General features: G+C 36.7%; 1 protein-coding gene across 2 annotated transcripts in view; it reads right to left on the bottom strand.

Annotated features, from left to right (window-relative positions):
- The window catches only part of NFATC3 (nuclear factor of activated T cells 3), a 92,835-nt gene extending 79,793 nt beyond the window's left edge, over positions 1–13,042 (bottom strand). For both annotated transcript variants that reach the window (XM_068992075.1, XM_068992076.1), the window contains exon 1: positions 12,923–13,042. In XM_068992075.1, the coding sequence (XP_068848176.1) occupies positions 12,923–13,025 (103 nt within the window). In that variant the 5' untranslated portion in view covers positions 13,026–13,042. The remainder of the gene's footprint in view (positions 1–12,922) is intronic.
- Between the last annotated feature and the right edge of the window lie 341 nt (positions 13,043–13,383).

The raw sequence follows: 13,383 nt of genomic DNA, 5'->3' as shown, positions 1-13,383 counted from the left end.
CTCTCTATCCTCTCTCTCCATTTCTGCCCAAAAGCTGGGCATAAATTTCCCTTTGTAAAGGTGCTCCCCTCTCCCATACCAGGAAGAGAACTACTCTTAACTGCATAACAAATCTTACAAAAACAACCTTTATTTATAATACATTTCCTAGTCACCTTCCCACAACGTAAACCCCACCAAAAGCCCAAACCCCCTTTTTACTTTGTCTAGTCTCTTCTCCATATTTTTCCACTCTTTGATAAGACTTTTCACAGTGCCTGTTACATTTTATTAAAATAAATCACTTTCCCCCTTCCTACTTCCAAATCTGCTTCTCCTATTACAATTGACCCAAATTAGAAAAAAAGAAATAATCCTAGTCTCTTTCCTCTCTTTACTCAGCTGATACCAGGTCCTTTTGATTGCTTTCCCCTAAATCTATCTCAGCATCATTCCCAACTTGCCATCTCTACACCTCTGCCCATTATCATTTCTCAGACACAACACTGCTTTTGCCTCCATTCCTGCCTTACTCAGTCCATTATCCGCAGTGTAGCAGAGAGATCTAAGTCATAAATCTGACATTCTTGTCCAGCTTGGAATTCTTTGACAGTTCCCTGTCTTCAGTCTAAAATCCAACTCCTTAATACAGCACAACAGGCTCTCCTTTTCCAGTCACATCTGGATACTACAGCTCGTCTTCCAACAAGAAAAGGACTACACTAACTTGTGTTTTTGAAAGTCGGCCTGAAATGTATTTCCTACCCTATCTAGGCAAATAATCCTATTGGATCCAGCTCAAATATAACTTCTGTGACCTCTCCAAGTTAAACTGTCATTTATGCTCTCAGAGGGCCTTCTCTATACCTGTATTACTACTGTATTTAGTATACATCCACTCCAATTAACTGAATCATACTCATATGTAATAATGTTGACACAGTAAGCTATATTAAAAGACTGAACCATTTTAGTACATTCACTCAGCTAATGATCTAGAGGTCCCTTCCCACTCAGTTACTCGGAGCTCTTATACAACGTCCCTGTCTGGTTTCTACTTTCTCTTCCCCATGCATATCCTTCTGTTTTATCTTTTAACAAGTGTTAGTTATTTTTAGACTAGCTTTAAAGATAAAGGATGAAATAAAATACTTTAAAAAGCATTTACAAAGAATTCCCTTGGGCTCCAGTGGTTAGGACTCCGCACTTTCACTGCCAAGGACCAAGGTTCAATCCCTGGTCAAGGAACTAAGATCCTGCAAGTCACAAGGCAAGACCAAAAGATAGACAGACAGCTAGACAGATATCTACACAGATAGTTAGGTAAATACATAAAGCATGTAAAAAATACTTTACTATGTCTATTTTTAAAAATTGGGATTGGTTTAGAAAGACAGTTCTGATGAATTTATTTGCAAGGCAGCAATGGAGAAACAGACAGACAGAACAGACTTATAGACATGAGGAGAGGAGAGGGTGAGATGTATGGAGAGAGTAACATGAAAATTTACACTTATCATATGTAAAATAGATAGCCAATGGGAATTTGCTGTATGTCTCAGGAAACTCAAACAGGGGCTCTGTATCAACCTAAAGGGGTGGGATGGGAAGGGAGGCTCAAGAGGGAGGGGACATACGTACATCTATAGCTGATTCATGCTGATGTTTGACAGAAAACAACAAAATTTTGTAAGGCAATTATCCTTCAATTTAAAAATAAATAAAAAAATTTTTACACTGGGATTGGTTTAACTAGAAGGTTCTTTCCTTATGTTTCTGTATGTCTGCAAGACCATCTGATTCCATTTGAACCATACAAGGAACATGATTTGGTGCCTCATATACGCCATCTACCAAGCCCACTAGAAACCTACTAACCATACTTCATCCTCTTTCCCTGCACTTATATAGGCTCCACTGTCTACCTGAAGAACTCTGACAAAGCAAGAAACTCAAGTGCCAGTAAAAGTAATTGCAAAGGAAAAGTCACATCTACATTTTAAAGTTCCTCAACTGCTAGCATACTGTGGATAGAAAAAACATAATTATTTTGGAGGATCTCAAACCTCCTGCCCCCAGCATCCGTTTCCTCCTAACAGGTTTTCTCTTCTGTGCAGCCTTGTACCTCAGGGAAAGCCAATCACCTCCTCAGACCAAGGGATGGGCCTGGTTGGCTAAGAATAATTCCATTTGTCTTTACTAGTTACTAATTTAGGAAAGGGAATGTAACCCAATTTTGGTCAATGAAATGAGAGGTTATATTTGCTTTAGGCTTCTGGAAAAATCCGTCCTCATGCTTAAAAAGAAGCAAGTGAAGTCAGTGTTTGTGTCTCTTCCCCTGCCCTCACCAAATGCCAACCCCAAACATTCCTATTTTGCATATGTTTAAACTAGAAAATAAAAAGCACTACTATTTCCTTTAAACAGTCATCAGATGATAAAAAGTCAAAGCAAGTTTCAAAACAATGATCAGTCAACATGTACCAGGTAACATAACAAAAGAACCTTCTTGCTTTTGCTCTGAAAGGAGAGTTCTGGTTAGAGCCAGAAGAGTGTATGTAAAAAGAAATACGTAGTAGACAAAGAGAAGCCCAAAGGCAGTGCTGATCTTAGGAGATAAGAACAAGTGGCAGATGGCATACTGATCAAAATATCAAGGAAAAAAATGTGTGTCAGCACTAGCGGCTATAGAAGGTAGAGCAGTTTTACTTCAGTTCTAAATTGAACCGAAGAAATAAGTAGTACTTATGTATCTGCTGAAGCATTTGAAAGCAAAATGTTTAAATTAAAAAAAAAAAACAAAAACTATCTTAACTAGTAATTTAGCATTTTTTAAATTTTGAACTTTTGCCTTATTTAGGTTTAGGATAATTTTCATGACAAATCTAAAAGTGCTTTAAATTTTAAGACGTGCATAATTGGCCTGCAAAGGCCACAAGCCAGACCCTAATTAGGACAACTTGGGAGAGAGTTACCAAAGAGAAAGACGAAATCCTCACTACTTAAAACCTAAAAGTATGACTTCTCGACCTCCAGATCCATAAGGAAGCAAAGAAATCCAAAAGAGCCAAATTTTGGCCAAGCATGGTTAGCTGCATGGTACCCTTTATTGGTCTGGCTGTACTATAGCTACCATTTAAAAATGTCTAGAGCAGGCAGGAGTAAGAGGCATTCCTCAAGCGGCCACTCTGAGCCCAAAGCATAAAGTCTAGTCATAGGAACACGGGTAACTGCCTCAGGTATGTTTGATTCCATGTGCTCATCATGAGTCTTGGTTTTACCAAAGGAAAAACTATTTCTGTACTTGAACTCTTTCTGGGAGTAGAGAGACAAGAGGAATACCAGAAAGAGCCAAAGTCAGAAAACCAGGATTCAAATCCCAACCCTTCTATTTTCTAGATGATCAAATCTACCTTCGTTTATGCTTCCTTGGGCAAAATGGAAATAGTACCTACCTCTTCAGGTTATAAGACTTAGAAATAATATATATATAAATAATTTGCATATAATAGTACTCAATAATGTTGGGTTAAGTATTTACTTAACACCACACACACAAAAACAGAAGTTACAAAATTGATGAAACTTACAGGCTAGGCAAAAAAAGTTCAGGATTTTCAAGTAGAAATTAAGCAATTTACTAACGAAAAACAAAAACTAGGAGCCAGAGATCCCGGGCCTCTGTTTTGTAACTAACTAGTTAAATGACCCTGGGCAAGCCAACTTGAACCTACGTTTCCTCTCTTATAAAACGAAAGAATAAAATGAGCCTGAAATTATTCTGTGCTTTTTGGCAGTGTCACTCAACTAGCAATGGATATGAATTTAGAACCCAGACCTAGTTCAGTACTACCTCAAAATAATGTTTCTAAACTGTCTCACAAAAGAGACTATGAAACAGTATGTGGCTGGCAGAGGCACTTCGGATATATGGGTAGAAAGATTTCATACTGGTCCTGAAACGAGATGATATAATTTTTAAAATTAATATTAATAAAGAAAATGTTATATTAATGTATAGAGTAAGGGATATAAAAAAGGTAAAAGCACAATGAGGAAAACCAGTTTAGAGGCAAGTTATAGACAGAAGGGAGCAGGAATCAAAGATAATTTTAGCTGTGACTTTTAAAATTGAATTAGGGAATAAAATATGAAGAGAAAACTACATAAATCCAAATAGAAGCTGACCAAGACTTGAGTTAGAACAAAGAGCGAAGAGAAAGGGGGAGATATAACTCATTTTCAAGAAGTGGCAAAATTCAGCAGTAAAAATACAGCAATATGCTGTATAAAAGATAGCAATAAAATAAAAAGGCAGCAATATGCTAATTCAACAAAAAAATAATGTACATCAGTAGAGCTGATTTACAATGCTGTGCCAATCTTACACCAAAATGACTCAGTGTTACATACATATACATTCTTTGTTAAATGTTATTTTCCATTATGATTGTTCCGAGGAGACTGGATATAGTTATATAGTACGGCCTTGTAGTTTATCCATTCTAAATATAATAGTTTGCATCTACCAACCCCAAATCCCCAGTCCATCCTTCTCCCTCCTCTCCCCCCTTGACAACCATGACAACCACAATAAAAAATATTTTTTGTATTGTATTAAAGAACTACAGACACAGGAAATATGGCTTGAATAATAACAACTTGTCAATGACCTACCAGTTTTAATATAATCAGAAATATGAAACCACCTTTTAGAGCTCAGTTTTTCAAACTGAAGGTAGTTATCTATTAGTGAGACATGACCAACAATGTTTTAAAATAATGAAAAAGAAAATATGAAAGTAATGCCAGAATAAAGGTAAATGCTACTTTATTAACACTTCTATCTCAGTTCTCTCTGTTTAAACATGTATCTGCTGGCTCAAAACAAAATTTCTTACTCTGCATCATGGCCTAAAGGTTTTGAAATTCTCTATTATAGAAAATTTCAAACATAAAGTAATGAATACAGTAATTAGTCCCCATACCTTTATCATGTAACTTCAACAATTTCTGAACATCATTCTTCACTGAACCTTTACTGAAAGGAAGTGAAAACTACAAGGAAATGTTGCTGGCAGAGGAAAATATCAAGTTTCCTTAAAATGCTTATACAACAATAAAAAAATTAAAAAGTAACTTTAAAAAAATTATTTATTTATTTAGGTTACGCTGGGTCTTCACTATGGTGTGCAGAGCACGCATGGGCTTCCGTAGTTGTGGTGCACAGGCTTAGTTGCCCAGTGGCATGTGGAATCTTCCTGGACCAGGGATCGAACCTGTGTCCCCTGCATCGGCAGGTGGATTGTTAACCACTGGATTACCAGGAAGTCCCTAAAAAGTAACATTTAGATACAACTTTCAGTATTTTCCCCAAAGACTTTCCTTATATAAAGGACAAGGTTAAAACTTACATTCCTTTAGAATTCAGTATGATTCATAAACAGCAAAACTTAAGATATAAATTTCAAATCTTCTTTGCTCTGAAAGGTACACAATCAAAAGAATTTATATGTGCATTATTTTTGTGAATTAATCTCCACTAATTACGTATAGGGCTTCCCTTGTGGCTCAGATGGTAAAGAATCGCCTGCAATGTGGGTGACCTGGGTTCAATCCCTGGGTTGGGAAGATCCCCTGGAGAAGGGATACCCACCAAGATTTAAAATCTAGTCTTAAAATTAAGATCAAGTTCTCTAGTTTCATTTCATAATAAATTTAAAACTTTAAGAGATTAACAATACTTAATAAATATTAGACTGATGGATATAAGCAACATGGTCAAACATTAAAACTTTTCAAACATTAAAAAATTTTTAAATAATTTCAAGCCATTAAATCATTAAACAGTAAGTGAATTTTTCTGATCTCATGTAGTTACTTAGAAAATATTTTAGAAAAACTTAGAAAAACTAAAAAATACCTACTCAAACGCACATCACAAGATCAGTTTCCTTCCTATTTATGTACACCACCAACATCCCACTGCTAATTCTACCCAAAGAGAGAAATGGGTTTTGGAAATCAGACATACCACAACTAGCTTTTGCTAAAGCAGTTTTCAAAAAAAGTACATGCCACAGCAAATTCTATCAACTTCACAATGCTACTTTTTAAGTGAATATTTTTCTTATCCTAAGAGAGAGCCTTGAAGAGTTTGTCATTTTAAAACTTTCTATTATGGAAATTTTAAAACATACATAAAAATACAGACTATTACAATGAATTCCCATATATCCATCATCTAGCTTCAACAATTTCTGAATGTCATATTTTTCCTGAATGCTATTTAATTTAAAAATATTTTTAAACTAACACTGAAAAATATTTGCATTTAAGTATGACTCACAAACTGTCCAATAAAAGTGTTCTGGCCAATGATGGAAAAAATGTTTTTAGAAATATTTTTATGTGTGACATAAATCAACATTATTTTAAAAAGTTATAATTTCTAAGCTCACATAATCCTACCTATTTTCTAATTAAACAGCAAAGGTGATACAAATTTAATACAAAATTAAGAAATATAAAAATTTTAAGACACTGAAAATAGATTTTAAAACAGTAAAAATCTCACCCACTTCTGAAACATAAGATAAACAGGAACTGTACATTTTGTAAGAAAATGAAACCGTCAAGTGACTTTTCCAGTGTACCTGAGATTTTCAGGTTCTCATAAAGATGCATTTCCCTTACATACAGGAATATCAATATGCTAATTAGAACTATCCCAACAACTAAAGTTCAGCTATCAATTCATAGACAATTCATAGAATATTCTGCTCAAATCTTACAGATCCAATTGTTCCTGTCTTCTCAAATCCACTGAATTCATGCAAACAGGTGAGACTCATGCTATATAATTTATAAACATTACCAGAAATATTGAAATTTATGCAGACTCATGCTATGTATGAGCTAAAATTATGGCTGTTAAAAAAGCTTGCTACTGCTTGTGACTCTCCTAAGCCTCCCTGAACAAATTCACTCCTCTTAAATTCCACTGTTACTTGAACCTCATATGGCATGCCTGGGCAAATTTGATGACTTGGATTTTGTTTTAGAAGCCAGGCTTACTGCCAAGTCTGCTATGTCTACTCCCCTGACCCACCAGAACAGCTTTAGACAACACCTTCCTTATTTATGTTACTGCTGTGAGCAGTCAAACCACTGCTTTCTATCAAATGAGGCTCAACCAACTCAGGTTTCCTATCTCTTAGGAGTAATGCAATTGACTTCAATGTATTCTGGCTTCCTCAATCCTACCTCTTATTTAATATAAAACATCACCATACTGAATCACATACTAAGAAGGAAAGTAAAAGATACATTAAACTTCACAATCAATAACCCAACTTATTATCTTCTCTTAAAATGTTTCCATTTTACATATTAATATTTATCATTTTTTCTAAAGAACAATAAACTCCATCCACATTTTCTTACCAAGAATGTCTTCATGATCACACTTCATTGAAAAAAATAAACACAGAGCAAGACTCAAAAGCAAAGTCTGGGATATAATTCAGTAAAAATATATACAATAATTTTAGGCAAAGTTCACTGGTTGCTACCAAAGGCAAGTCATAATAATAAGTTAATTCTACAACTTATCTTAATATTTCAAATGCCCTTAAATACTTAAGTTTCAGGCCTTACTAGACCCTCCCCGCAGTGTCTTGGCAATATACATAATACCCAAGTTTTAATTTTTATATCATCTAATAAAATTACTATAGTATTATCTCTGGTAATAGTTTAGAATATATGCCAAAATAACCTTTCTGTACTGGCAAATCCCACTGACAGAGGAACCTGACAGGTTACAGTCCATGGGGTAGTAAAAGAGTTGGACACAACTGAGCAACTAAAGACTTTTCAGAGTCCCTTGGACTGCAAGGTGATCTAATCAGTCCATCCTAAAGGAGATCAGTCCTGAGTATTTATTGGAAGGACTGATTTGAAGCTGAAACTCCAATACTTTGGCCATCTGATGTGAAGAGCTGACTCATTGGAAAAGATCCTGATGCTGGGAAAGATTGAAGGCAGGAGGAGAAGCGGACAACAGAGGATGAGATGGTTGGATGGCATCACCGACTCAATGGACATGAGTTTGGGTAAACTCCGGGAGTTGGTGATGGACAGGGAGGCCTGGCGTGCTGCAGTCCATGGGGTCACAAAGAGTCGGATACAACTGAGCAACTGAACTGAGCAACTATAAATAACAACAAAAATAATTAGCAAATGGGAAAATCTAAGAAAGCACAGATATAGCAATGCTCTTACAATGATAAAGTTTTAACAAAACAACTATAATGTTTTCCTTAATTTTCCCTCATACTCGCTAAAACACAGTTATTCACTAATCTCCATCACAAAATTCTGCTAATACCCTCAGGAGTATTGTCTACGTCTATCAGGAAAAATGTCAAGGAAACAGAATATTATTTTTCCAAGTGAAATGGTGAAACGTTTATCATTGACTCAGTCACCAAATATATATTCTCACTGCATTCAAGTCTAACGAAAAAGCTGACCGATGGTATGAAAGTAAGGTTCAGCAGTAATCAAATCTTCCTTTATAGTATCTAATGTGCTATATAAACACACCATTAATTTCTACAGGAAACCATACATGCAACTTCCCTTTTTCATACTGATTTAAATATCCAATTATACTTAGTATGGTTAGTAAAGCAACCATCCTTCACACCATTCTGAGTTAGTAACAACCTAATTCAAGTAAGTAGAAAAATGTAATTAAAAGCAAGTGACCTTCAGTGCGTATATTTAGAAAGATATGAGAAAGGAGGTAACACTGAAAACTGGAATAAAATTAAAAGGAAAAAATAAAAATATTTAAGACAAATATTCCAACACATTTAGTAAGGTTTAAAAGACTAGATCTCTCATCTGCCCTTATTCTCTCTCTCAATATTTTAGTTTACTATAAAAAAAAGGTCTAGGAAATGGGAGGAAATAAAAAAATAATCAATCATCAATTTTCAGGTGTTTTTTAAAAAATCTTACCATTTTGAAAAAAAATTACCACCACTTACTGAGTACCACTGGGCCAAGGACTGTGCTAAGACCTTTAAATACATTATCTCATTTAAAACAAGAGAAACAAAAATAGAGTACAAATTTTAATAAAAACAAAAAAGTGAGAAAATGAAATTATCTAAAAGACAGTAAATTATAAAGAATACATGAATCAGATGTCCAAGCACTAAACAAAGTCAAACACTACAGATTAAAGATTAGGACAATGATCTAGAGAAAGTTCCTCAAATTCACTGTTTAATTTTTATTTTAAAAAAATTTCCCCTCAACTTTATGTGTGAAAAAGCTGCATATTAAAGTGGTATCTGACAAAACTACACTTATCATAAAGTAAATTTCTAGTAAAAATACATATTCCATCTATTTCTCTCCTTTTAAAAACGAACAACAGATAAAATACAACACACCTACAGCACACCCTCCTCCCAGTGACTCTCCTCCGGGACTAGAAAGTCAAAGTTTAGTAATGAACAAATCCTAAGAATGAAACTTTAAATCTGAAACATAAAGATTATTATAACACCTAACTAATATATATCAATACACTAAAATAGAGCACCAGAAGCTACCCTTCATGGTGGCAAATAATATTAGCGAAATACATTAAACACCAATTTAAAATTCTCTATTTACTCATGAGGTATATCTTCATTTTCAAACTAGGTATTAAGTAAAGGAAATGTAAACATAGTATTTTGATTCACTTTTAACTGGAAAAAATGTCAACGTTAACACTGTCCTCATATTAAAAAAAAAAAAGCTAAAGACTCTAGAATCTTAAATTTTCTTTAATGGAAAAAAATCTCAAAATACCTTGGTAAGTAATAAACTTAAGTCAGTCACAATGTATTGACTTTCTCAAGTGTCAAATCATCTAATTTGTATTTTATAAGCTTGCTTAGGATATTCACTAAATTCAGCTTCTTGCCTTGTCCTCAGTCTTCATCCACTATCCTCTCCAACTCCAAATATTTTTTAAAATCTGTATGGAAATTTAGATATGACACAAGTACTCTCAAGCATTTAAGAGAAGGAAAACCTGGAACTCAAAATGACTGTCTTATGGTATTGACCAATAAAAGTCAAAGAACTAAGACAAGTCTCATAAACTTCCCTTATGACAAAAAAAAAAGAAAAAACAATTGACTCAAAACTTAAGTGGTACTTTTTCATTAACTGAACAAATAGTGGGTGCCTACTATGTTAAAAGCACTGTGCTAGGCATCTATAAACAAGATATCTATATTATCCCTGCCCTCGTGGAATGTTCCACTTCACTGAGGAAGAGAACTCAGACACAAGCAAACTCACTGCTATGACCCAATACTGATCTGAATTCTAGTAAGCAATTTTACTCTCATGGCCCACCTTACTGCATATTATCATCCTAAAAGCATATTAGTTAATCCACTTAGTCCTTCAAACTACACACTCTTAATTATCCTTAATAAAATGAAAATTTATTTTGAACTTCCCTGGTGCTCCAGTGACTAAGACTGTACTCCCCATGCAGGGGCCTGAGTTAAATCCTGAGTTAAAAGAGCTAGAATCCCATATGCATCAACTAACATGCAGCACAGCCTAATAAATAAATATTTTTTAATGAAAATTAATATGACAAATAACTTTGAAACCTTGATTTTGAACATTTAACACATCATTTTCAAAAGAATTTTAAAATTAGCTAGTAGGTGTTCATAGCAGCACTATTTACAACTGCCAAAAGGTAGAAAAAACTCATGTCCATCAATGGATGAATAGGTAAAGAAATCGCAGTAAATATACGACAGAATATAATTCAGTCATAAAAAGGAACAAAATACTGCTATCTTCTATAGCATGGATTAACCACAAAAACACTGCATTAAGTCAAAGAAGCCAGACACTAAAGGTCATATATGTATGAGTCCATTTATATGAAATATCCAGAATAGGTAAATCCATAGAGACAGATCCCAGATTAGAGACTGGGCTGCCAGGGACTGGGAGGGGGCAAGGGAGAAAGAAAAGCAACTGCTTAATGGGTTTGGGGTTTCCTTTTAGGGTGATGAAAATGTTTTGAAACTAGATAGATGTGGTTGCACAATGCTGTGACTGCACTAAATGCCACTGAATCATTCAATTAAAAACAGTTTGTGTCATGTGTATTTTACCCTCAGTTTTTGAGACTTAAATAGCTACTAGACTACTTTAAAAGGGACGTTTCGTCACAAAGCTGCTCAAGTTTAACTTTGGGAAAACCAGTTATAAATCAAGTTTCAAATCTTAACTTCTTCTAGACCCATTTTGATTTTGACCCATATCAAAATGTTTTTTAGAGGACTTATGGCAAAAATCATTCCTTAAAAAGCTGTTTTCATAGCTTGTAAATGTTACTTAATGTTTGAGATGTACATACAATTCCAACTACATGATGATTCTCCTTTATTACATGTTTGATTAACATCCTTATGGATCATCTGTTTGGTATATCATGTTCTCAATCAAGTTTGTGTCCAATAAAAGTTTGCTGACATCATTAACTGTTTATCTTCTCTATAATGAAAATACTCATTCAAACGATGTATTTTTTTTGTTAAACCCCAATGATCTAAGTACAATTCAATGCAACCCTCCACAAAAGCCACTTTTCCCGTTTCTACCTCTATCAAAACCTGCACCATTCAGTTAGCCTAGTAGCACAGTTATTTGGGTTATGTGCCTCCATCCCATTTCCCAAGTTCCTTGAGGGGCCTCTCAGTTCTTTCTTCGCCCATCATTAACACTACCAAACACCATCCTGAGTATAACAGGTGCTCAAACAATGTCAATGGAATTGAAAAAGACATCTAACATAAAAAAAGCTAAGAGAACTGATAATACAGTACAAATACTTCGCAGAGAATTTTTATATAATACGTTCTGATATGTTTTTCAGTGCAAGCCTACAGAACAGTCTGTTGAACATCATATGAACATTAAGTAATTCACCTAACACTCGGAAAGAATAAAGGGGGGATTGATTTTATCCATTTTCCTTTGGAAGTTCGCTTGCATAAGTAATAGGGAAACTGAACTTAATGAACCACAGTATTCCAAACCAGGTCACAGGAGAGTTCCAAGTCCCCAGCCATCCTGTTTCTATTTCCTGATTGGTCTGACCTCCAAGCATTATGGTGCCCAGCCTTTCATGATCTCCTTTAAACTCAATACAGGATCTCCTTCAAAACATCTTCCGAGGTGAGCTTTTTCTGAAAATAAAAACTGACTTCCAGAACTTTCTAGGAGAATTATGGACAAGGCACCCCACTTTTAAAAATGTTCCGAAACACTCTGCTGCAAAAAAAAAAGAAACCTATTTTTCAGAAAAGTCCCGTTATAGTTACACTTCTAACTAAATGTGAGCCATTAACTTGCACAAGTGGAAATTTAACACTGCAGCATTACTCTCCTAGCGAAGTATATTTAAATAGACATGAGCACGAATTTTAGAGATCTCCTGCATTTCCAGAATGCGCATCTTTCAAATGGAGATTGTTTTTAACACCTAGAATAGATGAAAAACCCTGCTTACACTTTACAGGGACATTTCCTTCACACCACGCTGGCAAAGCAGCGACAACCAGACGCCACTTGGGCAGCGGCCCCGACCCTCGGCCTCCAAACTCCCGGAGTCCAGGTCCCCACTAGTTTGCTTCCAGCCAAGCCCGCAGCCACTTCCAAGTCGCTGCGACTCACACGCCTCCTTCAGTGGTTTAAATCCGCTCTTTACTCACCACACACACACACCCACACACACACGACGTTACCAGACTCGGGACGACCGGGGACCAGGGAGGGGGCGAGATCGTGCGAGCGAGAAGAGCTGACGCTCCTCATTCCCGCCCCGCCCGACACCCACCTGCAGGCCGCGAGCCCGGGGGCGGCGGCGCCGGCGCCCCGTCCTCGCCAAAGACGAGTTTAAAGTCGAGCTCGTCGTGGGCGCCACAGTTTGCAGTAGTCATCGGCGTGGCCCGGGGTGCTGCGGCTCCTCCTCAGGCGGCGGCGGCGGCGGCGGCTCCTTAGCGCCGCTTCATGCCGGGCCGCGCCGGCCAGGAGTTCGCGGCTCCGCACCAAACTTTCCGGGCGGGGACCGCGACGACGAGCTTTTCGTTCCGAACTGGAAAACTGGCCGCGCGCCGAGCCGCACCACGAGCCGCCGCCACTGGCAGTCTTCGGTGCCCAAGCTGCCACGGTCGCCTTAGACGATATTCCCCGCCCCCCAACAGCCGCCGCCACCGGCGCGCTCCCGCGCCGTAACGCGCGCCAGGCCCCGCCCCCTACCGCGCGCCCGTCTGACCCGGCAGCCCATAGGCCACTGGC

Source organism: Capricornis sumatraensis, chromosome 20, assembly GCF_032405125.1.
Source record: "Capricornis sumatraensis isolate serow.1 chromosome 20, serow.2, whole genome shotgun sequence".
Taxonomy (NCBI): Eukaryota; Metazoa; Chordata; class Mammalia; order Artiodactyla; family Bovidae; genus Capricornis; species Capricornis sumatraensis.
The sequence above is the reverse complement of the archived record's forward strand: the minus strand, read 5'-3'. Positions and strand labels throughout refer to the sequence as shown.